This window comes from Leopardus geoffroyi, chromosome C1 (assembly GCF_018350155.1).
Source record: "Leopardus geoffroyi isolate Oge1 chromosome C1, O.geoffroyi_Oge1_pat1.0, whole genome shotgun sequence".
NCBI lineage: Eukaryota > Metazoa > Chordata > Mammalia > Carnivora > Felidae > Leopardus > Leopardus geoffroyi.
Genome location: NC_059328.1, coordinates 7,999,677 through 8,026,601, shown reverse-complemented (window position 1 = coordinate 8,026,601; position 26,925 = coordinate 7,999,677). Strand labels below are relative to the sequence as shown.

General features: G+C 49.9%; 2 protein-coding genes across 16 annotated transcripts; one reads left to right on the top strand and one right to left on the bottom strand.

Annotated features, from left to right (window-relative positions):
* Nucleotides 1-448: 448 nt before the first annotated feature.
* MASP2 (MBL associated serine protease 2) lies at nucleotides 449-16,571 on the top strand. Of its 4 annotated transcripts, XM_045475594.1 has the most exons (11): nucleotides 449-578; nucleotides 681-912; nucleotides 1,104-1,281; nucleotides 2,012-2,143; nucleotides 4,061-4,257; nucleotides 4,331-4,478; nucleotides 7,462-7,580; nucleotides 9,199-9,277; nucleotides 11,013-11,147; nucleotides 11,649-11,723; nucleotides 13,248-16,571. In XM_045475594.1, exons 1-11 carry the CDS (start codon nucleotides 574-576, stop codon nucleotides 14,009-14,011), a joined length of 2,064 nt encoding a protein of 687 aa, XP_045331550.1. In that variant the 5' UTR covers nucleotides 449-573; the 3' UTR covers nucleotides 14,012-16,571. The 4 variants fall into 4 exon arrangements, with proteins under 4 accessions (XP_045331550.1, XP_045331552.1, XP_045331554.1 ...); XM_045475596.1 differs by lacking the exon at nucleotides 13,248-16,571 and having other exon boundaries at nucleotides 11,649-12,150; XM_045475595.1 differs by lacking the exons at nucleotides 449-578; nucleotides 681-912; nucleotides 1,104-1,281 and adding an exon at nucleotides 1,297-1,609.
* On the bottom strand, nucleotides 15,289-24,977 carry LOC123597171 (TAR DNA binding protein). 12 transcript variants are annotated; one of them, XR_006712018.1, is made up of 8 exons: nucleotides 24,640-24,913; nucleotides 23,421-23,672; nucleotides 21,317-21,480; nucleotides 20,030-20,170; nucleotides 19,094-19,264; nucleotides 18,589-18,715; nucleotides 17,488-17,627; nucleotides 15,289-16,953 (listed from the first exon to the last, which is right to left on the bottom strand). XR_006712018.1 is itself a non-coding variant. In XM_045475600.1 (7 exons), exons 2-7 carry the CDS (start codon nucleotides 23,656-23,658, stop codon nucleotides 17,572-17,574), a joined length of 897 nt encoding a protein of 298 aa, XP_045331556.1. In that variant the 5' UTR covers nucleotides 23,659-23,672; nucleotides 24,640-24,912; the 3' UTR covers nucleotides 15,289-17,571. The 12 variants fall into 12 exon arrangements, 2 of the variants coding, with proteins under 2 accessions (XP_045331556.1, XP_045331555.1); XR_006712019.1 differs by having other exon boundaries at nucleotides 15,289-16,754; XR_006712017.1 differs by having other exon boundaries at nucleotides 15,446-15,700; nucleotides 16,031-16,104; nucleotides 16,472-18,715; nucleotides 24,640-24,977.
* Between the last annotated feature and the right edge of the window lie 1,948 nt (nucleotides 24,978-26,925).

Genomic DNA, 26,925 nt, shown 5'->3' with positions numbered 1-26,925 from the left:
TCTTTCCCGGGGCGCCTGGGTGGCTCAGCCAGTTGAGCGTCTGACTTCAGCTCAGGTCACGGTCTCACCATTAGTGCGTCTGAGCCCCACATTGGGCTGCTCTCTGCTGTCCCTGTGGAGCCCGCTTCGGATCCTCTGCCCACCCCCTCTCTCTCTGCCCTTCCCTCACTTGCGGTCTCTCTCTCTCAAAAATAAAAGACATTTAAGAAACCTCTCTCTCCCATCTTGCATAGGGTTTCAGGAGGGAGCAAACATAAATGCATCCCCCACCTCCGTCCAGAAGCCATCGTTGTCACGGAGGCCCCCCTCCGGCCTTAGGAGGAAACACAGAAGTTAAGGGTGAGGGACGGAGCCAAGATTCATTCCGGGGCCATCTGTCATCCAGGTGCAATTCCTGGCTCCTGGAGCGTCCTGTCCTCCCTGCCGGAAAGCCGGGGCAAGCAGGAGTCACGGGGTCAATTCCCAGAATCCCAGGGTCAGGGAGGCTGGGGGCAGGGCCGGGCACTGGACAAACAGATCAAAGGTGAGACCGTGAGGCTCCAGATCCGGCCTGGTCAGCTGGATGGGTGCACGATGAGGTGAGTGGACCACCGCACCCCCCTCCACCAGCCTCCCCCGCAGGGGCGAGGGGTGAGGACAGGCCTCCGGGCCCTCACCCACCCCCGTGCCGCCGACCTCAGGCTGCTGCTGATCTTCCTGGGCCTGCTGTGGGGCTCAGCAGCCGCACCACAGGGCCCGCAGTGGCCCGAGCCCGTGTTCGGGCGCCTGGCATCTCCTGGCTTCCCCGGGGAGTATGGCAACAACCAGGACCAGCGCTGGACCCTGAGGGCTCCCCCCGGCTACCGCCTGGGCCTCTACTTCACCCATTTCCACCTGGAGCTCTCCTACCTCTGCGAGTATGACTTTGTCAAGGTGCTGACGGAGCGGGGGGTGACCCGGACCCTCTTGGGGGCTGGGGGCTCCCGACGAAGGGGCCCCGCCGGGGGGGGGGGCTGGGCAGGGACACGTGGGAGCAGGGTCTGGCTTCCGAGGGAGGGAAGGAGGGACGGAGGGACGGCGGGCCTTGCGTCTTGCCCTCCCTCCCTGTGACCCCGACCCTACAGCTGAGCTCAGGGACCAAGGTGCTGGCCACGCTGTGCGGACAGGAGAGCACAGACACGGAGCGGGCCCCCGGCAACGACACTTTCTACTCGCCGGCCTCCAGCCTGGATGTCACCTTCCACTCCGACTACTCCAATGAGAAGCCCTTCACGGGCTTTGAGGCCTTCTATGCGGCAGAGGGTGAGCCGAGAGGAGGTGGGGGCGGGGGAGGGCCCATCTGCGGGCCGGGGGCGACTCTGTCTTGGGCCAGGCCAGCTCTCCCTTCAGCCTCCTCACCTCCCCGAGGAGGTGAGGATTGGATTCCTGCCAAGCCAGCGGGAGAGAAGTCCGCAGCTCAGTCCAACACCATCCCCGGTGCAAATATCGGTGACAGCCATGCCTTCCGCCCTCCGACTGAGCCTGACGGTGCTGAGCCAGGGACGTGCCCACAGCCCCCCCCCGCTGTGGTGCAGGGGCCCAGGGAGCCCACTTACTCCGCCGAGAACAGATGGCCCGGAACACTGTACTTGTGCGTGGGCCTGGAGCCTGACCCTTGATTTCACATGGCGGCTCCGGGGTGGGGCGGGGGGTGGGCCGCTGTGTGACCTTGGGCAAGTGGCTCAACCTCTCTGTGCTCCTCAGGAGGGTGCAGCGGGGTTTGGCGGAACCTGCTCGGTGGGTTCGACCGATCACCCGCTAGCTGGGTGACTCGGAGCAGGACGCTTCACCTGTCCCTGGTTTGGAGAAGGTGGTGCTGACGTCTACCTCCAAGCGTCCCGGGGACGTTACGGTGCCCCTGGGCCTAGAACATGCTTGGCCGGGCACCAGCCTCTTTGGGACATGAGGGGACTCCTCTCGTCTCAGCCGTGAGGCCCCAGATCGGCCTCGTCTCCTTCCCTCTGACCACCCGCCTGGCCCGCTCCTCCCCCAGACATCGACGAGTGCCAGGTGCCCCCAGGAGAGGCGCCTCCTTGCGACCACCACTGCCACAACCACCTGGGTGGCTTCTACTGCTCCTGCCGCGCGGGCTTCGTTCTCCACCGCAACAAGCGCACGTGCTCAGGTGAGCTGTGGCCGTGGGGGCGGGGCGGACACGGCGCCCAGCCCAGCCCCCACCTTGGCCCAGGATACAGCCAGCTCCTCAAGGCCATAGCCGCTCTGCCCGGGGCTCCGGAGGGACCCCTGGCCTTGGCCCACTGGGCCCTTCTCCTGGCAGGCCGCCGGCCCACCTTTGACCTTCTGTCCCCTCCTGCCGTGTGTCCCATCCACTCACATTCCCTCTGCCCTCGGCTCGGCCATTGGTCCTCAGCCCGTTCCCTTAAATCGCATGTGTTGGGTCCCCACCGTGTATCCCGTCTGGGCTCCGGGCCCCCCCCCGCCCCCATACAGCCGCCCTGGGCCCCCAGATGGGAAGAGTGGGGGACGCGGGCCTGGCTCACACAAGCTTCCCTGCACAAAACTTCCCAGTGTGGACAGGGCGTGCTCAAAGCGGCTGGTTCCCAGCAGGCCAGCCCCTTCGGCCTCTACTGCCCGCCCCCTCTGAACTCCTGCCAGGCGCCAGGTGGCCAGACGGCAGGAAACCCGGGGGTGTCCTGGCGAGAGGGCGGCCCCCGGCCTCAGTGCTGACCCCGCCTCCCGCTGCTCAGTGTCTCTCTCCAGTGTCTCTCCCTCTCTGTTCTCTCTTCCAGAGCAGAGCCCCTAGCCTCACCTCCGGCTCCGGTCTGGGTCGGGCCGAGATTGCTGCAGCCCCCCCGACCGCCCCATCCCCGGACCCAACAATAAACCTGCCTCCACCTCTACCTTCTGCTCTGTGTCTCTTGGGGGGCCCTGTGGGGAGAGGGCTGCGGTGTGCACCCTGGCCGCTTCCCCTCTCTCCCTACCCTCATCGAGGCCTGGAGGCACCTCGGTCAGTGGGAGTCCCCTCCACGGGCCACGGGCCTCTTTGCTAGAAAGGCTTACTCAGCAGCCCCCAGTCCGTTTGAAAGGTGGGGCACTGAGGCCCAGAGAGGGGCGAGGGCTGGCCCGAGTTCACACAGGGAAACCGAGCTCTCTCTACGCCCCACTAGGTCCCCAGGGGCTGAGCTGGGAGCATCCTGAGACCAGCTCCTGTTCAGAGAATGGCTCCTGTCCCACGTGTGCTGGGCTGGGGGAGCCTGACCCCGAGCAGAGAGGCCCGGCGAGATTGTGTTGATGGGGGGTCTGGTCCCCCACACCCAGGGCTGTTCCCTCTGCCCCTGGGGAGCAGCCACACAGAGCAAGGAAGGCCGTGCTGGGACTCCTCAGTTCTGGAAATCTCCGGGCTCAAATGCCCACACCCCCTGTCTACAGCCTGGGGCAGGGGTGGTCGGAGACCTCCCATGGCTGGTATAGACGCTCCCTCAGCAAGTGCACGATCAGCTGGCCCAGTGGGGAAAGGGCACCAGACATGCTTGATCAGTGTGAACTTGAACTTCCCTCAACCAACCCCCGGGGCAGATCCCAGGCCCAGGGTGGGAGGGGAAGTGGACAAGAGAGGGCCCCGCTGTTCCCCGTGGGGAACCAGGGAAGGCTGGACTGCTCCGGGCCGGGTGCGGGCGGGAGCCCCATGGTGGATGAACTTGGGAGTTGCTGGGGTCAGGGGTAGATAAGGAAGGGATCCCTCACCCCCCCCCATCTCCGCCCCCCTCTGCCCCCCCCCCAACCCCGCCGGTGACCTCGCTCACTTCTTTACCCCCCGGGGTTGTGACTCTGGCCCAGGAGCCCCAGGGGTGTGAGTGGGGCCTGGAGGATGTACATCTGGGTGTCACCTGTTTCAGCCAAAGCCAGGAAGCCCGAGAAACTCCAGATTGTCCCTTCGCCACTGGGGTGGGGTGTTCGGTCTGAGGAGGTGTCTGTGGGGCGGGCCTGCGCCGGGCCCCGGGCCGGACCGCAGTGAGGACAGCCGGACGGGGCGGAGCCAAGCTGCCTGCGCCCTGGCTCACAGGAACACCCCCTCTCTCAGCCCTGTGTTCAGGTCAGGTCTTCACCGGCCGGTCGGGGGTGCTCAGCAGCCCTGAATACCCACAGCCGTACCCCAAACTGTCCAGTTGCTCCTACAGCATCCACCTGGAGGAGGGGTTCAGCATCATCCTGGACTTCGTGGGGTCCTTCGACGTGGAGACGCATCCTGAAACCCTGTGCCCCTACGACTCCCTCAAGGTCAGGTTCCCGGGATTTGGACCTCATCTGGCTCTGGCGGGTCCTGAGGTGACACGGCCCTTTCTGCCTTCAGATTCAAACAGACAAAGAGGAACATGGCCCATTTTGCGGGACGACGTTGCCCGGCAGGATTGAAACAAAAAGCAACGTGGTGACCATCACCTTTGTCACGGATCAGTCGGGGGACCACACGGGCTGGAAGGTCCACTACACCAGCACAGGTGAGGGAGGGCCAGTGGGTCTCAGATCCCAGCAGGAAGCTGTTTCGGGAGAGTCAAGGAGCCACACGGGATGGGACTTTTCCTAGCTGGGCCTGGGAAGTGTAGGGGGAGAAAAAGTTTTCCTTGACCCTCTTAGGGTCCCTGGCTGGGTCTGAAAAGTAAACTGATAAAGACAGATCAACAGGAGAAACACGTCCAGATTTATTTCACGTAAGTTCTACACGGGAGACATCACAAGGCAAGAAAGACCCAAAGAAACAGGCCTGTGTACTTTTGTGCCGGGTTTGCAGAAAGGTGGACGGATGGTCACGGGAAAAAAATGACACGTTAAGGTCAGTGTGGTAGACGCGGTGGGGGGTGGGGTGCCGGGAGGAGGACTTAGAAAGGCCTGTTTATTCGGATTCTTCTTGGCTCCCTTTGTCTTTAGAGATAAGGATGCTCCTTCCCTCCTGGCACAAGGAGGGCACCTGTCACATGACAGTACATGAGGGTCTTCTGACTGTGACAATGACAAAGGGCCGGGGAGCAGAGGTCTGAGGGATCTCCCTGTTTCTGTTTTCTCAAACTCCTTCAGTTTAAGAAGATATTCAACATGCCAAGGTGCTGTAGTTTGGGATAGTATGTCCCAAACTCCACCAGAAGACAAAACAGGCTGGGGGGGGGGGCGGGGATGGCCTGTGAGAGACAATGGTACCCCAAGAGGAAATGCCATCCGCCCACGTGTCCATCCCTCTCCTCACCCCTCCTCCTGTCCCTCCCTCTTCCATCCACCCAACCAGCCCTCCTTCCTCTGTAAGAGAGGAAAAAATAATTCCCTCCTAAATTCTTAGCTGGGACCAAAAGACAGATTAACAAGAGAAAATCAAACAAGTTTGTTAACAGGTACATCTCATGCACACGTGGGAGATTACCCAGGGGACAATGGGGACTTAGAGCTCGGGCTTCGACACCATCTTCAACTAAAGACAAAAGAGAGGGGGGCAGGGAGCCAGTTACGGGCAGGTAACATGACCAGGAAAAGTATGGGAAATGAAAGTAAGGCCCGTAATACAGATTTATAGACCCTGCCTTCTCCGGTGATGAGTTTTCTAGCGACGTATTCATCCTTCTTCTAGGGCAGAGAGGGGGACACGCTTACAAAATGGACGTGTCTTTTGTAAACATAAAGTTCCCTGACAAGAGGAAAACTTCGACTCTGTTCTCAGAGCCTCTCCTGTGTCTGCAATGTCTGGAAATAACCAGCTCAAAACAATCCTTATGCTAAAGAGTCATATCTTGGGGTGCCCTCTTGCACCACCCCTCACGTCCAGCCATCAAAACCAGAAAACGAGATCCCACTGAGTGAATGTGAAGATCTAATTGGTTTCATTAAATGATTCATGATTTGGGCAGCATCCCATCTACCAAGTGGAGGGGAGCTCTGAAGGGGGGTGTACAGACATGAGGGTCTTCCCAGGAAGAAAGAGGGGGCAAGACAGTTATAAGCAAAAGAGAAGAAAGGATTGTTCCAGGCAAGATCACCTTCTCTTAGGGGAAAGAGTATGTCTCCCTCCTTCCCTCTATCCTTGATGCCTGCCTTCCTTCCATCCACCCATCCATCCATCATCTTTCTATCCATCCATCCATCCATCCATCCTTCTCTCCAACCACCCACCCATCCAGGAAATCAGAGTGCAGGCTTTGGTGTCAGGCTGCCTAGATGTGTGTCCAGGCACGAACCTGTTGCCTGGCTATGTGACGCCGAACCTCTCACATAACTTTTCTGAGCCGTAATGTCCCAGTCGTCCCAATTAAGAACAATGTCTCCTTCAAAAGGTGTTCCTTCCTGGGCTGATGCAGGGAAGGCGCTGAGCACAGGGTGTGGCTTGGAGGAAGTGCTAATTGGGATTATGGGGATTGGAGTCATTTTTTAAACGAGGAAACTGGATTAGAAAAGATTGACCCTTGGGCCACCTCGGCTAGAAACGTGGGAAGGGGCGAGACTGGTCGGGAGGAGGGAGACCGGAACTAGGAGACCGACTGGTTTGTCCCCGGTTCATTCCTTCTCCTGTAGGTCAGAGTAATAACACATCTTCAACGGAAGTGCTGCTTTCAGAGCAACTCAAAGGGGGAGTCAGGTTTGCGGGGCTGGTGGGTGAAGGGCCAAGGCAGAGCGGAGCAGGGCTCTGGCCTGGGTGCTGGGCAGCCACCAGGGTTGTCCCTGGAGACAGGGGAGGGGTGGGGGTGTGGGGGGTGCGCAGGGGGCGCTGGTGGGCAGGGCTCTGGGACAGCAAGGGACTGAGAGCCACCCCAGGGCACCGAGACCCGCTGCTGGGGGGACTTAGCAAACCACTGGCGTGGCAGAGGGGAAGCGGAGGGTGACACCAGGCTGGGGTTTGGGGGCCGGAGTGGAAGGCAGTGTCCCCGGGGGCCTGAGCGCTGTGAGCAGGTGCTGGCGAGGGGGAAGCACAGGCTCCCTGAGTGCCGGTGGGGATCGGAACCCCAGGTGTCTCCGGGCTGTTGTGGGCGGTCACCCGCACCCACTCTGGCCCAGCGCTCAGCAAGGCACTAGCCTTTACATCCGGCCCTCACGACCCCTAGAGGAATGGGAGGCCCAGAGAGGCTAAAAGTAATTGCTGCGAATGCGGGTCTAGCTCTTTTCCTCCAAGCGACCCTCTCTCTTGGTTTGCGGCAGGGACTCTAAGGTCCCCGGGGCAGAGCAGACGCTCCCCCGGGTGCCCGGCTCGGGCAACGCCGCTTTCCGGGAGGCCCAGGCGCGGCTACTAATCCCGATCGGTGCAATACGCGCCCCACAGGGTCATCTGGCCTCTGGTTTGAACTCTGAAGCGGTCTACCCCACTTGTGGCGAGCTCTCTCTGTGTGTTAAGTGTTCCGGCTATAAAATCAAGACCTTGAAATGGCTGCATTCAGACTGGCCTTCGAGAGGCCGCATCAACACCCCTAAACCCGGTTTCCAACCCCCCCCCCCCACCTCCCCGCGCAGCTCGGCCTTGCCCTGGTCCGGTGGCTCCACCTAATGGCCGCCTCGCGCCTGTGCAAGCCCAGTACGTCCTGAAAGACCGCTTCGCCGTCTTCTGCGAGACTGGGTACGAGCTCCTGCAGGTAAGGTAACACAGAGCTCCAAGCGCAGCAGGACCATGACCGGTTTTTACGTGGCTACATATTCGTATGGGCAGATGGGTGCAAGTGGCAAAATAGCTGTGGTCAGCACGGGGCTTTCTTTGGCCCACGATTAGCCGCTAACATTCAAAGAGATAAGCTGGCCTAGAAGAGAGAGGTCTATGGAGGATTCTTTCGTTCTTTATGCAAAAAGCTCTAAGGGGCACCTGGGGCGGCTCAGTCAGTTAAGCCACGGATTGTTGATTTCGGTTCAGGCGGTGATCTCACGGTTTCTGGGTTTGAGCCCCACAGCGGGCTCCATGCTGAGCATGCTTGGGTTTCTCTCTCTCCCTCTCTGTCTCTGCCCCTCCCACCCTCTCTCTCAAAATAAGCAAAATAAACTTTTAAAAGAAAGAAAGAAAGAAAAAAAAGAAGAAGCCCTTTTCTTCTCCGAAGCTGGTGATTAAAAGGGATTTTTTCCCTGTTCACACCCTAAGGCAGCTCGAGAGGCCCGGGCTACCACCTGGCATTAAATTAGGCCCCGCCCCCGGTCACGTGACGACCTTTCCGTGCCACAAGTCCCGGGCGCACCAAAGATTAAGCGGCACTAGGAAACGGTACATTCTGCAAAGTTATAAATAGTGACCTCTGTGAAGGGTGAGGGAGGATAATTTTTTTAAAAATGCTTACTGTGTTGCTTCAGGGGCACAGGTAAGAGATTAACACGTCCTCTTTATGTTCTTCAAAATTGTCACTGAATCCCAGCGGTACAAAGTAATAACACGGAAACGATAGTTAGCTATTCAGTCCAGTCCTGCGGAGGAGTGAGTCCAAAACGAAGCAAAACAAAACCCGGCACTTTTCCCACCTTGCAAAGTTCCCGGCCAGGGTCTTGGCCCGCAGCTCCTTGGACAGCAAACCTCTTCAGTTTCTGCTGGGGGGCGGGGGGGGGGGTGTGGAAGGGAAAAAGAACGAACAAAAAACCCTCCTGCTCCCTTGAAAGCATAAAGGCTTCTTCTGCTCTGCCCAAGTGATCTTTCACTTCCAACTTTAAAATAACGTTTCAGTAAGTCAGACACGTTCTCTGCAAACCATTCTAGCAATCACTGAGAACGCACAGGCGAGGCCTAGGAAAGTATTTTTAGTAACTGTCCCCCCAGCTGATGGCCACAAGGCTAGAAAACTCCGGGCACATTCGCTCCACGCGGGAGCCGGCTGGCCTTCCCCAAAGTTTGGCCACCGCCCTTTGGCCCTTTATGTAAAGAACTGGTGAAAAAGCAGCAGGCACTGGATGTGTTGTGTTCCTGGATTGCAGTGGAGAGCGAAAAGTATTCCGCAGTTGCCGCAGAGGTCACCATTTGATCCCTGCAGCGCCAACACCTCTCTTAGAGAGGGAGAGGAGGTCTGCGGCATCGGCGACACAACGGGCAGAGCTGTCGGCCGCCAGCGCGCATGGGCACCGAGGCAGAGTCGGGGGTGTGGCCGGTCACGTGGGTGCGGCACCCCCCTCCCCCCGAACCTCCCCCCCCAAGCCCCCACCCAGGCACTGCTGCGGGAGCGGAGCTTCGGGGAGTGGGGTCCCGATACAAACGAGTAACGCAACCCTTTCCGGCTTCTTTAGGGTCATCTGCCCCTCAAGTCATTTGCTGCCGTGTGCCAGAAAGACGGATCCTGGGACAAGCCGATGCCGCAGTGCAGCAGTAAGGCCCCGTGACCCCAGATCCCCGCGCGGCTCCTGCCGCCCGTGCCTGCTTCCGGTCTCTTCTGAAATGGTCCGCTTCTCGGGGACCGGGTTCCAAACCTGCTCCTCCTCCCCGGCCTCTCCGGGCGCTCTTACAGGTTAAATGGGAACCAAGCCACTAGGAAAAGTATCGCCTTTGAACAAGCGTAATCTTTAAAACTGTTTTTTCCAAGTATGAAATCTCCGTGCAGGATGGGAAAGAGAAAATGGCACTTTAAGGCCCGCGATCCCACTGTTAGAACACGCCCGCGGTCACACACGCTCTCACACGTGTGCACAGGTACAGGCCACCATATTGTAGGGACGGGGGTCACTGCGCGGACACATACACACCAAACTGGAGCGAGGGTGTACCTGTGAGTTAAGAATCACATCGTAAGTTGTTTTCCCAGGGATAAAATGCAAGTTAAGTCTAAAAACTAAGTTTACAGAAACCTACAGCGAGAGCCTCTTTTGCCCACATCCCCAAACTACCCCTGAGAGTTTGGAGGTCCGTGCCTTCGCGTGCTTTAGCTCCCATGCTGTGTGTGTATCCTAACGTATCTCACTAGTCCACACTCTTTAAGCAAAAGGAGACTCGGTCTGATCGCACGGATTCCCCCGTGTTGTTGGGCTCTCTTTCCACGTCAACCCAAGGGTTAGGAGAATCGCGCCCTCGTTAGTGGCTGCGTGGCATCCCCGCCACGGCATGTGTGCTGTCCCCAGGTCTTTCCGAATACATCCACTGCTGTGGTCAGCGCCCCTGTAAATGTATTTGTGCACATTTTGTGCAAGGGTTCCCACAGAATTCACAGGCAATTGAAACACTTTCACTTCGTAGCTTCAGCCCCACCACCGAGACTACCAATGCTTAGTTCCAAAGCAGGCGAGCCGGCACCACGGGAGCGTTGGGAGCTGGGAGTCCGGCTCCGAACCCCAGCGCGGCCACTTTAATGAAGCCAGGTAGCCGTGGGCACCTCTCTGCGGAGAATCAGAGGAGCACTCGGCACAGAACCAGGCTCACGGCTAAGTTGCTATCTCAGTGTAAGCTCTGAATATTCGGAGAAAGAACGTCCAGTGTGAGTCGTCGAGTTTTCGACCTCCTGCGTGAAGTAGGGCTTCTGGCCTGCTATCACTTCATCTCCGAACCTGGGTAGATCGAACCTGGGTAGATCGTTCACACTCGTGTCCTAACGGGTGAGCATTCTAATGCAAATTCAAGGTACTAGGACTTCCAGATCTCCTAAAAAGTTAGTTTGGGACAAGGAGCCTTAGCACAAACCCAAGTCCTCTGCGTCCTATTGTTGACTCTCAGGGCCAAACTGCAAACGGAGTACTGCTCTCCAGGGACGCGTTCTTCCTTCCTTGAGGCCCTTTTGCCCCAGAACTTTCCGTCAGAAGTTAGGGCACGGGCACTAAGGAGTCCCAGGTGGCTTCAAACCCCTTCCTTCTGGAAAGCACCGTGCGGCTCCCACCCCAGGGGCCTCACCGCAACCTAGCCGTTCGGGTCGGAACGGGAGGAAGGCGATGCTTTGCGATCACAGTAAGGCCGACCTCTCCATTTTCAGGGAAGAGGGTCAGCGTTGTTCCCACACAGGGGGAGCTTCGGGCTACAGCGCCCGGCAGCACAGCCACCTGCCCGTCTGGCCTTTCGCGGTCAGCGCTGGACACAAATCAGGTTAGTGCGACCTGACTCCTCCCTCTCCCTTTACCAGTTGTGGATTGCGGCCCGCCAGAAGATCTACCCAACGGCCAAGTGCAGTACGTCACAGGTCCTGAAGTGACCACATACAAGGCGGAGATTCAATATCGCTGTAACGAGATCTTCTACACGATGAGATCGGAGGATGGTAAGCAAAGTGCTCAAAGTTGGGGGTGAGTGATTTGGAACCTAAACCCTCAGGATCTGAAAATAAACTTTAGCCAACATTTTTGGCTAAGGCTGCAGGGAAGATTAAAAGGCACTACTCCCACCCGCTAAGTGAAGTATTACAGCTCAAGTGACTTTAATGTCAATTTGCAAGAATCTGAAAACAGATCTTATCTAGTAAATGACTACTACAAACACACAATATATTCCAAATGGTTTAATTTAACAAGTCAAAACCTTATCATTAAGCACTTGAGATCTTGATACATATTCAAGTTACACATCTAAAAGGTTTCCACTTTGCAAGCAAACATGGTTAATGCAGAGACCTCCTATTTATGAAATCATGTAAAATGGTTATTCAGACACCTCTCTTTCCCGATGATGCTCCAGAATCAACATTCTTCAAGGGGCTATTCAAGCAAATGACAACCACCTTCTCCATGCAGTTAAACATTTTTGCTTTTCCAATGATTTGCAGGTAAATATGTGTGTGGGGCTGATGGATTCTGGACGAGCTCCAAAGGAGAAAAATCGCTCCCAGTCTGTGAGCCTGGTAATGGATACATTTACACAAGAGACGCGTAATTGATGGAAAGCACAGCTGGGGGGAGCGAGCGGAGCTCTGGCTGGTGTTGGGCAGAAATGGAACCTCAGCACTTGGCTCTTACACCAAGTTATTATTTCCAGAGAATACGTCCTCACTCTCCCCTTCCCATGCGGAGGGGCTGCTAGGTGCCGACTGCACGTCAGTCATTGGATTATTTTTGACTTCACAACTAGGCGAGCGTAAAAAATTAAACGATTTTAAGAATTATCTTGAACCATTTACATTTATAAACACAAGTCCTGCTGTGGAGTTAACTTTTTCTTCTCTGTAAAACTATTAAAACCCAAAGCTAATAACTCATTTCCCTAAGCAACTGTTTTCAACGACATCTAGTTTTTAAACATTAATGCAACCTGCCTTTTGAATAGTACCCCAAAAAAAATTTTTTTTTGCCAGAGTTGGCTCTGAAGATGTAGTTGAGTACAGCGATTAAAAAAAAAATCAGAAAGGTATTGGGGCGCCTGGGTGGCGCAGTCGGTTAAGCGTCCGACTTCAACCAGGTCACGATCTCGCGGTCTGTGAGTTCGAGCCCCGCGTCGGGCTCTGGGCTGATGGCTCAGAGCCTGGAGCCTGTTTCCGATTCTGTGTCTCCCTCTCTCTCTGCCCCTCCCCCGTTCATGCTCTGTCTCTCTCTGTCCCAAAAAATAAATAAACGTTGAAAAAAAAAAAATTTAAAAAAAAAAAAATAAAAAAAAAAAAAAAAAAAAAAAATCAGAAAGGTAATAATGTATTCATTACTCCTGCGTTATCTGGCTTAAATTCGTTTTCTTAAAAAAACTACATCTTAGCTGACACAACATTTGTACGTTTTAGTGCAAGTATTCTGCCACAACAGGAGACATATTTGCTACATTAATGAGTGTATTTAGTTAGCAATACACACAGGAAAATTTAGTTTGGAAGAACCAACTAGACTAAAATAGTAATTTCCGAACCTGAAGGTTCCTGGCTACAACTGCCAACATTCTGATTTGCAAAACGTTTAAATGTTCAAAGGCGAAAGTGATTTTGCAAATCCTGCAACAGTGACCTTAGTTCCTGCTTTCCCAGAACTACAGGGTAAATACCCCATTTTACAAGCAGGAAAACAGAAGCAATGAAAAGGTTATTTCCTTTCACTGGATTTGTAATCACATCACCCCAGTACATCAGCCCAGACAATTCCCGTCTGCCCTATTAATACTCCCTATCGTGTAGGCCAGATTATTTCAGCAAAACAAATTAGTTTCTAAAAGCTAATTTTCATACACCTCATTTTCTGCGGAGCTAATGCTAATACCAAAAGGTTTCCTCAGGTTCAAACTGTGCCGTTTTAAAGCAGTCTCACTTGCCCGTGTGGGTGGACACCCACCAATTCACCCGATATTTTTGGATGATATTAAATAGATACAATTCCAAAGTGGGAAAGATTACAGAAAAAAACACCACTGGGTTTCTATAAAGGCTCTATGTATCTGCTTCTTTCCCCAGTTTGTGGAATATCAACTCGCACCGTAAGAGGGCGTATATATGGAGGGCAAAACGCAAAGCTTGGCGATTTTCCCTGGCAAGTCCTATTACTAGGTCGAACTACGGCAGCAGGCGCACTCCTACAGGACAACTGGATCCTCACAGCTGCTCACGCTGTATATGAGCAAAAAGAAGATGCCTCCTCCTTAGAGATCAGAATGGGTGCCCTGAAGAGACTGTCAGCTCATTATACACAAGCCTGGGCCGAGGCCATTTTTATACACGAAGGCTATACTCATGATGCTGGCTTTGATAACGACATAGCACTGATTAAGTTGAAGAACAGAGTTGTAATCAATAGCAACATCCTGCCTATCTGTTTGCCACGGAAAGAAGCCGAATCCTTCATGAGGACAAATGACATTGGAACCGTGTCTGGATGGGGATTAACCCAAAGGGGTTTTCTTGCCAGAAGTCTAATGTTTGTTGACATTCCAACTGTCGATCATCAGAAATGTACTGCTGCGTATGAAAAGCATCCCTATCCAGGGGGAAGGGTGACAGAAAACATGCTTTGCGCTGGCTTAGAAGGCGGGGGCAAGGACAGCTGCAAAGGGGACAGTGGAGGGGCATTAGTGTTTCTAGATAACGAGACACAGACATGGTTTGTGGGAGGAATAGTGTCCTGGGGTTCCATGAATTGTGGGGAAGCAAACCAGTATGGGGTCTACACAAAAGTTGTTAACTATATTCCCTGGATCAAGAACATAATTAATAACTTTTAATTCGTTGTGTCTTCAATCAGAAAAGGATTCTTTTTAGAAACCCCTTTAAAGACCGTAGCAGCAACGTGACCCGAGAGACATTAACATGGCAGTTACTGCCCTACCGCCAAAACCAAAAGCAAACTGCGGGGAAGAAGGCCACCACAGGTGCCCCTCCCTTGGGGCTTCTCACCGCTTCCTGCCGGATTCGAGGGGACATAGGCAAGTGAGATCACCCGTGCCAATCCCACAGAAAATCACCAGTTAAATCTGCATTTCATGACTTACAAAGTCCAGTATCTGCACCAGATATCTGCATTTCTATAAACTGCCCGTTCATGTTCTCTGACAACTCTTCCATTGTCTGGGGACGTGTTCTTGATCTCTAACAGAGCTTTATATATTATAGCAGTACTGGTTCAGGGATAACCTTGAATCGTGATTTTGTAGATAAAACGGAAACATCAATACTTCAGGTTAGGTACTGACTGATTCCCATGTGCAAAACCCATGCCATCAACTGGTGAGATATAATTTTTCACTTATCCAACTAGCAGACAAGAAAAACACAGAACAGCACTATTTCACATTGTCAAAGACAACACAGGTTTTCTAAAGGACAACTTGGCAATGTATCTGAAAAGCCCTGAAAGCATGCAGTCTTTGACCTAGTAACGCCAACGCTAAGAATTAAATTCAGCTGTGAGGATGTTCCCGGCACTTGGAAATAATAACCTAAATAATGTTCGAATTCAGAAGACAGCTGAATCAAATGTGGCAATTCCTTAAGAAGAACTACGACATCAGAACTAAGTGGCCATAGCATAGGTAAGTCTGTAGTTTTTTTTAATTCTCACAATGAACACAAAAATCCTTGGGCATACTTAAAACAACAGATCACAAATCACAAGAGCTGAGTATAGAACTCCTACACAATGAAGAGCTACTCTCCTGGCACTCAAGAACAAATTATTCTAATTATCACATACATCTTTGGAATTATCAAGCGGTTAAGATACTTTCCCTAAGGACACAATTTAAGCTCACCTAACCTTAAAGATCTCAGGTCATTTCCGCTGGCTATTCCTCCTTAAAGTTTTAATAGCTAACATTTAACAAAGAGTTTCATTCTAGCCAAATATTTACCACTCATGTAAAAATTCATTTTGAGTTTCTGCCTGATTCCTCTTGTGCATATTAAAGGGGAACTTCGAGACTTTTCCAAAGTAACTTTCCATCACCTTTGTCACATAGAAAAAAGAAATTGAATTTTTCCAGTAAGACTCCAGACACTAAACTGTGGTGGCAACAAATTTTTTATTCAACTGGTTCAAAAAAGTTTTAAGAATGAATGCATTGAGATGACCAAATAAGACTTTTAATTTTAAAAACAAATCTTTGCCAAATAGTTTTACTTCTAGACTTCATTTTTTTCTTTCTTTTTTTCTTTTTTTAAATTTTAAGGGTAGAATTAAATACCCACAGCTACTAGTACCACAAACATTGATAACAGAAGGCTGCTGCACATTGAAAGCCTTCTAAGACCGGAAACTAGATTCACAACAAGTGCAAGTAAGGGATTAAAACCATGCCATTGACAAGTGAACTTACCCCTGGGCTCCTTGAAGGCTTGTCAGTTTAGTCTTTGGAGGTCCCCGAATACCATTTTAAGTGTTACCATGTTACTGCTGCTGAGTAACAGTGCAAGTGCTAAAATGCAAAATTCAGATGGTACAGGGTTTGGAAATCATGCAATTGAGATGCAGAAAAAAATTAAAACAATGCAAGATCCTTTTACAGAGGAAACTGAGTAACGAAACAACGTGGCGATCACAAGTCTAAAGGACGACTTCATTTCTAAAAGCTTAAAACACGTAACTTGAAAAATGACAAACCTAGTTATTATCTAATTAGATAAGGGCATCAGGTAAACTACCGACACAAAAATGTTAACATTCTTCCATCAGAAAACAAGCTCAACTCTCACAGCAGTTACATAAAAAGTACAACAGAGAATCATAGATTATTGCTTTTACATACTGCACAATGCGCCGTGAGAGTCTAATCTGAGTTTTCTGTCAACGATTTCATTCAACGTTACTCTATTCCCCCACCTGTGGAGGACAAAGCCCATTTCACTTAACACTTTCAGACAGACATCCCACCCTGCTAGTTCTTAAAGCTATCAGGCTTTGTAATGGATTTCAGGCACAAGATAAATTTGTGGTTTCTTCTACTTTATCCCTACTGCAATTAATTCCACTTTTCAAATCCCAAACTAGAAAGGTGCTGAAATGCCCTCCTTTCCAACTGCTATGCTTTGCTACAAAGCATTTGAAAATAATCGTTTTTCCCACTCCCCCCAAATAAGAATATTTTTAGAAGGCATGATTCCCAATGGAGATTCATACAGGCCATGTAAATAGAACATCACCCAAATGCACAGAGGCACTAATAAAAAAACTGGAGGGTACTGCTTACCATTTTAGGTGCGGTCACCCAGACTTATTAAAAACTAGGTTTCAAAAGAAAAAAAAAACAAAAAAAAAACTTTTCACTTTGGACAATGCAAGAACAAATAGCAATTAAGTCTGGGTATCAGGTGTCAATGCATGACAGGTGATGAATCCATTTGACTTGAGACAACTTTTCAAATAAGTTTATTTGAAGCAAAATAAACTACTGCCAAGAAACTTTATGAAAGTTCCATCTCAAAAGGGTCAAAAAAGGGGAATTAACTGCTATGAATTCTTTGCATTCAGGGCTGCAAAACAAAGACACATATTATTTAAATCAGTTTTATTTAAGAATTTCCAACATTGACAACTCTTATAAAAAGCATCCAAGCACAGGACACAGAACTGCATCAAACAGCATTCTTATGGGTAGCTGACAGACATTAGAACTTCCACCCTTCGTGGCGACACCCCGAGCTCACTGGTGAACTCTGCTTCCAAGTACTCCTGCAAAGCACACCACAAGCTCAGTCCATGTTCTCAACCCACCAGCTTCAGTTCACAGGACCACACTTACAGATCAGGAACAGAAGAGAACACACACCATACAGCATTCACAGCAGTTGACAAAAGGGGAGGGGAAATACAAGTATCGTTTCACTTAACACATCCAACTAACGGGGTTATCTAAGAACAAAACTCACTTAAAGTCTTCCAACAGATGTGGATGTCCTTTGAATGCAAAAAACATTCGTACGTTATTTGCTATCATTGCTCTCTGCACACTCTCGCACCAAAGCCACAGGATTGAGAGACACATCTCGCCAAGTTAAAAAATATCCATTATGCACCACCAAGTCTCTGCACGCGCTCTCTCCTTTCCTCGCTCATACTAGCCTTTCATGCCTCGGCACCACCATCAATCCCACACAAGGTTTCAAAAGTTCAAACAGCCTTCTGGTTCCATATCACAGCCTTGCGTTCATAGCGTTGATACGACTCCATGAAATAAAGAGTAGCGGATAAAAATGGGACACCCACCGTCAAAGACGCAGCCTGTGCAGTGTGATGACGAAGTCTTGAATGAGAGAGCATGTAGACGGAAGTATTCCTATGGCAGAATATTTACAGCACTACTTTCAATGAAGTGCTTCTTCCATAAACATTTGAAATGAGATGAACTGCAGAGATTAAATGAAGGCTTCATATTGTACTTTTGCACATGAAGGGAGACAAGTGTTAAAAAAAACAAAAACGAAAACAAAAGAACCAAACACTCTGACACCATGATCTCCAAAAAAGGAGATTTTCCTACGGAAAAAAATTCATATGGTGGGGTTCAAATTAAAACAAGGAGAAAAGAATGTAGTTCTAATCAATGGTTTCCATTTTGAACATGCAAAGAATTCATTTGACAAGTCCAGGGATAAAATATTACAGGAGAAACCTTTTGATATCAATTGTAGTGTGTTGGGTTTTTTGTTTTTTTTTTTAACCAATCAGGCAAACAGCAGTTCACTTTCAAACACTCAATATTTCAACCCTTTATGTAACAAAACTTATAAAATTCCTTTAGCTTTTCCTCTTTTTCTAAAGAAAAATGTCAAAAATACTGCTGAATATACTCCACACTGAACAGACCAATTCTGAAAATTCTCAGTACATATGTATTTTACAATATACTTACCATGTGTTTAGAAAAATTTGAATTCCCACCAGTCTATACCAACCCCACCGTCTACATTCCCCAGCCAGAAGATTTAGAATCCATGCTTGAGCCAAAGCCTCCATTAAAACCGCTGCCTGACCCTGCATTTGATGCGGATCCCCAACCGATCGCTGCACCTGAATTAGAACCACTATAGGAGTTATTTCCAGAACCAAAGGCCTGATTTGGCTCCCTCTGCATGTTGCCTTGGCTTTGGTTATTACCCGATGGGCCTGACTGGTTCTGCTGACTGGCTAACATGCCCATCATGCCCCAGCTGCTCTGCAGTGCCGCCTGGGCAGCCGCCATCATTGCCGGATTAATGCTAAAAGCGCCAAAGTTCATCCCCCCACCCATATTACTACCTTGATTGTTTCCCAAACCAGCCCCACCCCCTCGACTGTTACCAAAACCACCCTGATTCCCAAAGCCACCTGGATTACCACCAAATCTTCCACTTCTTTCTAACTGTCTATTGCTATTGTGCTTAGGTTCAGCATTGGATATATGGACGCTGATTCCTTTAATGATCAAGTCCTCTCCACAAAGAGACTGGGCAACCTATAAGAAATAGGGGATGTAAATAAAGGAAATTAAACCATTGACTCATGCACCAGAGTAGCAATCAAACTTAGATTTCAAGCCAGTGTCTACGCGGGAGGAAAAATAAGCTCATTTCATTTAAACCCGTAAAATGGAATTTAGCTGTAGTAACAGCAGCACGGACTTTTTCAGCTTATTTTCAAAAGAGAGAAAACACTCCCACTTAAGTGCCACATCCTGAAAAAATACCTAAAGGGTTTATGACGCCTATCTAGACCCACACATATCCCAAAGCTTACAAGGTGAGAAAGCTCAGGTGAGGACGGCAATCAGCGGGATGGGAAATCCTCACGACAAAGTACCCAGTCAGAGGACTATCATTAAAGAGAAAAGTACCTGGTCGTCTGCAAACGTAACGAAGGCAAAAGCCCTGAACGGTTTGGGAATGAAGACGTCTACCACTTCTCCATACTGGCAAAAAAACTGCTGCAGCTCATCGGCGGTCATGTCCTCTGTACAGCGCCCAACGAACACCTTCCTGCTTCTCAAAGGCTCATCTGGGCTTTGCTGGTCAAATCGAAAGGAAAGAAAAACATGAGAAATATTTTATGAGCTATGAAAAGAGCATTATGATAGAGGATGTAACGACAGCGATCTGCCTTTTATATGCGATTAGTCCTTAAAAAGGAGACACATTCTTCTGTATTAGCACTTCTCTTTAATGCTTCAGCGAAGAGTAACATTTTATTTTTTAAAGATTTCATTTTTAAGTAATCGCTACACCCAACACGAGGCCCAGATGCACAACAAGATCCAGAGTTGCACGCTCTACAGACTGAGCCAGCTAGGTGCCTCCAAAGTCTTAAGGTTTCAAGTTCAAAAAGGTTTATTTGGATTAAGGAAAGTCAATGACTGAGGAACGCCCTAGCAAAGATGGTAACTCTCCAAATAAGTCTTGCTTGCTAGGAACAAATTAGGCCTTTGTGACAAGATTAATGTGTTCTCACTGTCCTTGTGCTTTAACACGTAACCACGTAAGAAACTGTTCACTCACCAGAAATAACAAAGAAAAAAAAAAAAGAATAAAATGAACGAAGTTTTAGTAAGAGAGGTAATAAACTAAGTATTTCAAACAAACATAAAACATTCAGCATGCATCAAGGTCCTAAGGCTTTAACGAGACAAAATGTTTCAGGAATATACCCGCCACTACCTTTTCCAAGTACATTTACTATTATTCTACAGTGTCTTCTAAGGGAGTTTTGTCAAAATTTGACAAAAATTCCCAAAGCAGAGGAAATTCCCAAAGCAGAGGAAAAAGGAGTAAAGTACCTTAGAATTAGGAAGTTTACAGTCACACCATCGTCCGTCTATCATATGTCGCTGTGACATTACTTTCACCTGGGTTTCATATTCCGTAAAACGAACAAAACCAAACCCCTTTGAATGACCAGTTTTGAGATCTTTCTTGACCTAGGGGGAAAAAAAAAAAAATCACTGAAATTTACTAAAATCTCACACACACACACACACCCAAATCAGAGTTCCTTGGTAATTTGAATGGCTTCACTCGGATGGAGTTGCTTAATTAAAATTTAAACCAAGTTATTCTTGAAGTAAAAACAACAGGAGAGTAAATGTTGAATCCAGATCATGTTAATAATCATGTTATGAAACAGAATTTTAACAACTTGGTTTATAATGCAAAGATAAATTAGATCTAACATTTACATTTTTTTTTAAACTACTTATTTTTGAGACAGAGAGGAAGAGAGAGAACACGTGCCTGCACAGAGAGTGGGAGAGGGGCAGAGAGAGAGAGGGAGACAGAGGATCTGAAGCCAGCTCTGTCCTGACGGCGAGAGAACAATGCAGGGCTCAAACTCACGAACAGTGAGATCATGACCTGAGCTGAAGTCAGATGCCTAACCAACTAAGTCACCTAGGCACCCCTCTAATGTTTACATTCTTAAATTGGAAAAACAGGAAATGTGTTTTTTATCTTTCTTTAAAAGTTATTTTAGTAATCTCTACACCCAACATGGGACTTGAACTCACGGCATGGAAATCAAGAGCTGCACGCTCCTCCAACTGAGCCAGCCAGGTGGCTCCCCCTTTTAAAAAAAAAAATAGGTGTTTTTTTAGGGACCCAGGGTGGCTCAATTGGTTGCCTGGCTTTTGATTTCAGTTTAGATCATGATCTCAGGGTCCTGAGTTTAACCCCTGCATCAGGGTCCACACCTGCGTGGGGTTCTCTCTCCCTCTCTTTCCCTCCCCTACTCACGCTCTCTTCTCAAAGTAAATAAACTTAAAAAAAAAGTTTTTTTTAATCTCCCAACAATCTACGTTAATATAGAATATATACACAAAGGGAAAGAGTATAACCCAAATTTTTTAAGTGAGCTCTAGACCCAACATGGGGCCTGACATCAAGAGTCACACACTCCACCAACTAACCCCGCCAGGCACCCGAACCATTTCGGCATCCCCTATGCATACATGTAACAAATGTTAAAGATACTATCTGCTGAACATGAAGGGCAGTGTCACTAAACTGCAGGAATTCGGGGAAAAGAATTCACTGGAGAAGAAAAACTGTCAAATGAAATCAAAGTTCACCTGAACCATAAGAACCTCTCCAAAGGTACTAAAATATTCTTTTAGATCCTGTTCAGTCGTTTTCCACGGGAGACCCAACACTATTAAATCAGATGTTTTCTGGACAGCTCTTTTCACTTTGACTGCTGAAGAAGCATCCGTCTCGTCCATTTTTCTTTTGTTATCTGAACAAAATGAGCAGAAATCTCTCAGTGAACTCCCCATTTAACACTTCTTAGGACGTATTAACTCCTACACCTAACAACGACAAGCAAAAAGATTCTAAGAACAGTAAGATACTGAAAACTTTTGGCAAGGAGTGACATCAGCTCTCAAAGACAGAAGGAGGGACTGAATAAGTGGCTGAAGGGCTTTTCTGGTGCGAATGCAGGGACTCCCTCCCACCTCTGGTTTTGCAGGATCTCAAGATTACAATGGTTTGTTCTCTCCTCTCAAAAGGCACATCAAAACAAAACTAACTCTACTTCATTTTGGACTTTAAAACACATTAAGAAGGAAAAAAAACAGGTTAAAAAACAGTGCTGTAATATCTTTATGCCTACTAAACATATCTGCTTACCTTAATGCCTGTAAGTTAAAAGTTACGGACCAAAACACAATCAACTTTTATCTCCAGCTGTGGATTTTAAGGGTAATTTCAATTTTCTTTTTCTTTCTTTTATAAACTTTCAACAGTGAACTCACATTGATTTTGTAACAAAAACCAAAATCTTAGGTTATTTTTCAAGACCAGTATTTGGGGGGCACCTGGGCGGCTCAGGCGGTTAGGCGTCTGACTTTGGCTCAGGTCATGATCTCAGTTTGTGAGTTAGAGCCACATGTTGTCGGGCTCTGTGCTGACAGCTTGGAGCCTGCTTCTGGGATTGTGTCTCCCTTTCTGCCTCTCCCCCACTCTCGCTCTTGCTCTCTCAAAAATAAACTAACATTAAAGCAAACAAAAATCCTCACTATTCGGAAGAGGAAAGGAACTAAGTGAGATTTTTAGAAAGACTCTTTTTTAGAGCAGCTTCAGGTTCCCAGCAAAACTGAAAGGATGGTAGAGACTTCCCACATACCCCCTTTACCTTCACACATGGATAGCTTCTCCCCATTATCAATAACCCCCCAAACCAGTGTGGGACATTTGTTACAACCGATGAACCTGTATTGACATGTTATCATCTAAATGGCATTTTATTTTTTAATGTTTGTTTATTTTGAGAGCGAGCAGGGGGAGGGGAGAGGGAGGGAGGGCCTATCTCAAGCAGGCCCCTCACTGTCAGCGCAGAGCCCGACACGAGGCTCAATCTTGAGAACTGCAATATGATGACCTGAGGCAAAATCAAGAACTTAACCAATTGAGCCACCCAGGTGCCCTTACATGACATTTTAAATTTGGGTAAATATTAATCTATAGCCAATGGCTCGAAAAACCGCATATGAAAAACAAAAAACAAACAAAAAAAAACCCCAAGTTGCTGTTAAAAACGTTCTCAAAGTGTAAGTCAAAGTCTTGCATACTAATCAAAAATGATACTTTGTTGGTATCGCGTTAAAAATGATACTTTGTTGGTATGGCGTTTTAACAAAAGAGATCAACTACAGCGAATTCCTTCTGCTGAAATGTACCTACTTCCTTGGCACCATTCCTTCACATTTCCTTTTTTTAGATTTAGAACATCAGTGATAAGGAGCAGTGAGAATAAGACCAAAACCCCAAATTATAGTTGCACTAATTCAGATTTGGGTTACAGCAATCGATTTAAGGGGGCAAAAACATCAGATCAACTGAATGACTGATGGAAGCCTGCAAGGACCAAAAACCAAAGCAAAACATCAGGGCACCTGAAAAGAATCTATTTACAAGAGGCTGATTACTGCAAAGCATTCTCAGCGGTTCCTTAAATTTGGCATTAACTTGGCAGCATCTGTTCACATAATACATAGTTTTCTCTCTCAAAAAAATTCTGTATTTCCAATTTTCACTAATTAGGACTAGCAGCTAACAGTAACATTTAAAGAAATACTTGGGTTATAGGAGATGTTTCGCCGTGAAACGAGGCCATGATCGGACTTAGAATGAGAAACAAACGCTTGAGCGTTGCAAAGCCAAACGGCAACGAACCTTTGGGATAGTTGACAACATATACCAGATTTCCCCAGCCGGCTTCGGGAGCATGCAGAATTCCTTCCACCAACCGGACGCCTCTCATACACTGAGACACTGGATTCCTGTAGCGCAGCCCACAGGCCCCTGGAAACTGGGCTGTAACCGTGGACAGCAGCACGGTCCCGTCGTCTTCTGATGGTATTTCAATGGGCTCGTCGTTCTCATCTTCGGTTACCCGAATATATTCAGACATCTTCTCTTAGTTTTCTTAAAGGAAAAAGAACCATTAATGACCGACACTCGAGCCAGAGTAATTGTTTCCTTATCATCACCTGGTTAACACCACCACCACCTCCATGTTCCGGGGACATCTCTGCTGTTTGGGCTCTTATACGTGCGGGTTACCACCGAAAAGAGGCAAAGGCAAGGCCAGTGATTCCTAACAAAACACGATGCCTTGCTATTTCAGTCCTGCTATAAACACTTGCCCGTGCCTACTAGGCATCAGAAGCTCAACTGAAAGTCAGTCGCAGGTGGCAAGGTGGTTACTGGGGGCGGGGGAACATCCGGAGAGGATACCAAACAAGCAGTTATTTACTACGACCCTGATATACGCTGCCAGAAAGAAGTAAATAATCATCCTGGGGGCTGAGACGTGTGTGGGAATGAAAGCTGATGTCCCTAAGAACCAGATGCAGAAGCTGTGTCTTGAGAAACAGCAGCAGCGAGCCAGGTGAAGAGAGCAGGAAGAAAAGTTCCTCCCTGTTCCTCACTGTGGGACTTCCGGGGGGCTCCCCACACTCGGGCAAGGACAGCGACAACAGGTCCTTCGCGACGCGGGCCGCCACCTCCCACAAGCCAGCGCGTGGCGGCCGAGGGAGGGGTTTTTCGGCGCGGCCCGAGGACCAGACGCAGGGGCACAGGGCCCAGGCTGGCGGCGTCCCCCGGCGCTTTGCGAAGCGACGAAAGCACAGAGCCCTGCCAGGGCCCGGAAGCTCCGCCCCGGGCTGCACGGCACCGCAGGCCCAGCGTCCCGGCTTCGGCGCCGGCTGCCACCCAGCGCCAGGCCCCTAACGTCGCGCCCGCGCGAGCCCGCTCGGGCAGGACCAGGCGGACCCGGCCCCACGGCTCCCTTCCCGGGGCGGGGGCGGAAGCCGCTGCGTCCGCCTCGGGCCGCGGCGTGCGGAGGCCGAGACCCCCAGGGCGTCCTCGGTGAGAAGCGGCCGCGACTCACCCGTTAGGCTGCTGCTAGGAAGCCCGACAGGGAACCCGAAGCAGCGACGGTTCCAGGAGCAGCCCAGCTACCGCTTCGCTCCCACAAAATGGCGCTAGGGCCGCCTCCTCCCCCCGCCGGCCGCCGTCCTCTCCCACCGGCTCCCCGTCGGGAGGGGAAGGACGCCGCACCGAGGCACAACGACCTTCTCCCCAGAGCGGCACGGCTCCCTTCCGGGAGGCTGTGCAAACAGAACGGACTTAAAGGCGACAGTAAAACCAGCACCTGAGACTGAAAGGCTAAAAGTTGACAAAAATATGGAGGCGTAGGCTGTTAGCTCCCCCCACGTAGCGTAACAAATGGCTTCGCCCGGCCAACCGTCGGCCCCGGGTCTCGGCCGAGCTCGCGCACTTTCAAAGTGCGCGAGACTAGCGCAGGGGCAGGGCTAGGAGTGGCGGGGCGGGGCCGGGAGACGCCAGGTGGGGCGGGGCGGGGCGGGGCGGGGCCAGACCGGAGCTGGGAGCTGGATCCCGGGTCCGGTTGACCTTCTGGAGGCCTGAGCGAGCCCGGGAGCCCAGCCCCCTTTGTCTAAAAAGCCAGCCGAGTGCATCCACTCCTCCCTCCCCTAGCCGATCTCCACACCTGAAAAGAATGACCTTGTTTGAAATAGTCAAATGATGGAGCCTACTATGTGCCAGGTGTTTTCCACGTACTCACATATCCGATTGCCCCTACAGTCTTGTGTGTGGTAGGTACTATTGATTCTATTCGCCTGTACCGATGAGGAGGAAACTGAGGCACAGAGAAATTAACTGTCTTGCATAGAGTCCGTCGGGTAGTAAATGGTGGACCTGGGATTTGAACTCTAACCCTAATGCTAAAATATTCCAGCTCCAGGCCTCCGATGTTAATACTGTACTTTGTCTACATTAGGACACACCTTGCCCAAGCTCACAGGGCCAGTAACTGGTGGAACTGGGATTTGAACCCAGGCAGTCTGGCTCCACCGCCACCCCCTTGAAGCTTCCTAGGGAGTAAATGTCAAGACCTGCCAGTCCTGATGCCTGCTGTTCATATTAATCAGATTATGCGTGAATCAATTTGCAGGGATAAGGGAAGAGAGGGTGGGGGCAGACAGACACCCAGAGGCGGCCCTACACACAGGATGGCAGAGCTGGGCATGTGGCTCCTGATGGTCACTAACGTTTTGCAGCACCAGATAAAGCGCAGAGGCCTGAGTCATCTAAACTCATCCACCCAGCCATTTGGGGAGAGAAGTTAGTTTTATTATTCCCATTTTGCAGAAGAAGAAACTGAGGCTCGGAGGCCATGTGACTTGCCTGAGGTCACACACTTGCCCATATATGTCATCCAGGCCGTAAATTGCTCTCCCCCCTTCTGTCAGACCCTGAAGCTGTGTTCCATCCTCCAGCCTGGCCCACTCTCTGTGCCATGATTGAGACTGAGGCATTTAGTGTGGGCAGCTCTGTGGGCCCTGGATGCCAGCCATAGGTGGGTGGAGCAGGGCGTGCAGAAACTGGAGAAAAGTCAAGCAGGGACAAAACCACAAAAGCCGTCCCTCCCCCCAGAAGTTTCGCGGCCAGTTGAGAAGACCAGTGAACACCGTCTTGAAGAGGGCAAATGCTCCTTCAGGAAGAGAATCGATAAGGCCAGAGGGAGGCTGGACAGTGTGGAATCCTTCTGCTCTTAATTGCAATTCATCTCTGGGCTTCAGCTTTACAGCGACGATCATATCAAACATTCTACTTGTTTGAAATGTGTGTGTGTTTTATTTTATTTTATTTATTTAGTCTGAGAGAGTGTGGGAGGGGCAGAGAGAGAGGGAGAGGGAGAAGCCCAAGCAGGCTCCAGCACCATCAGTGCGGGGCCCGACGTGGGGTTTGAACTCATCAACCATGGGATCATGACCTGAGCCGAAACCAGGAGTCAGAGGCTTAACCACCTGAGCCACCCAGGCACCCTGAAATGTGTTTCGTAAGTTCTCTTGGTTTGTTTGTTTGTTCATATCCTGCACACATTAAGCCTGAGGATTTGTTAGAAGGCCAGACATTCCTGTTCTTACCCATCTCCTCTCTTCTGAGCATTTATTAAATGCTTTCTGAAGATAATGGATCAGAAAGGATATACCGAGCTCTCACGGCTCATCCAGCACTGTGCCAAAATTACAGTGTAAAGACACACGAGAAAAATGAAAGCCAGCCACAGCCTGCATGGAGTGGTCTACAATCCAGGTGGGGGCTGGGACAGAGAGTAGTTGGAAAACAATCCCAAAGGACATAAAGGACA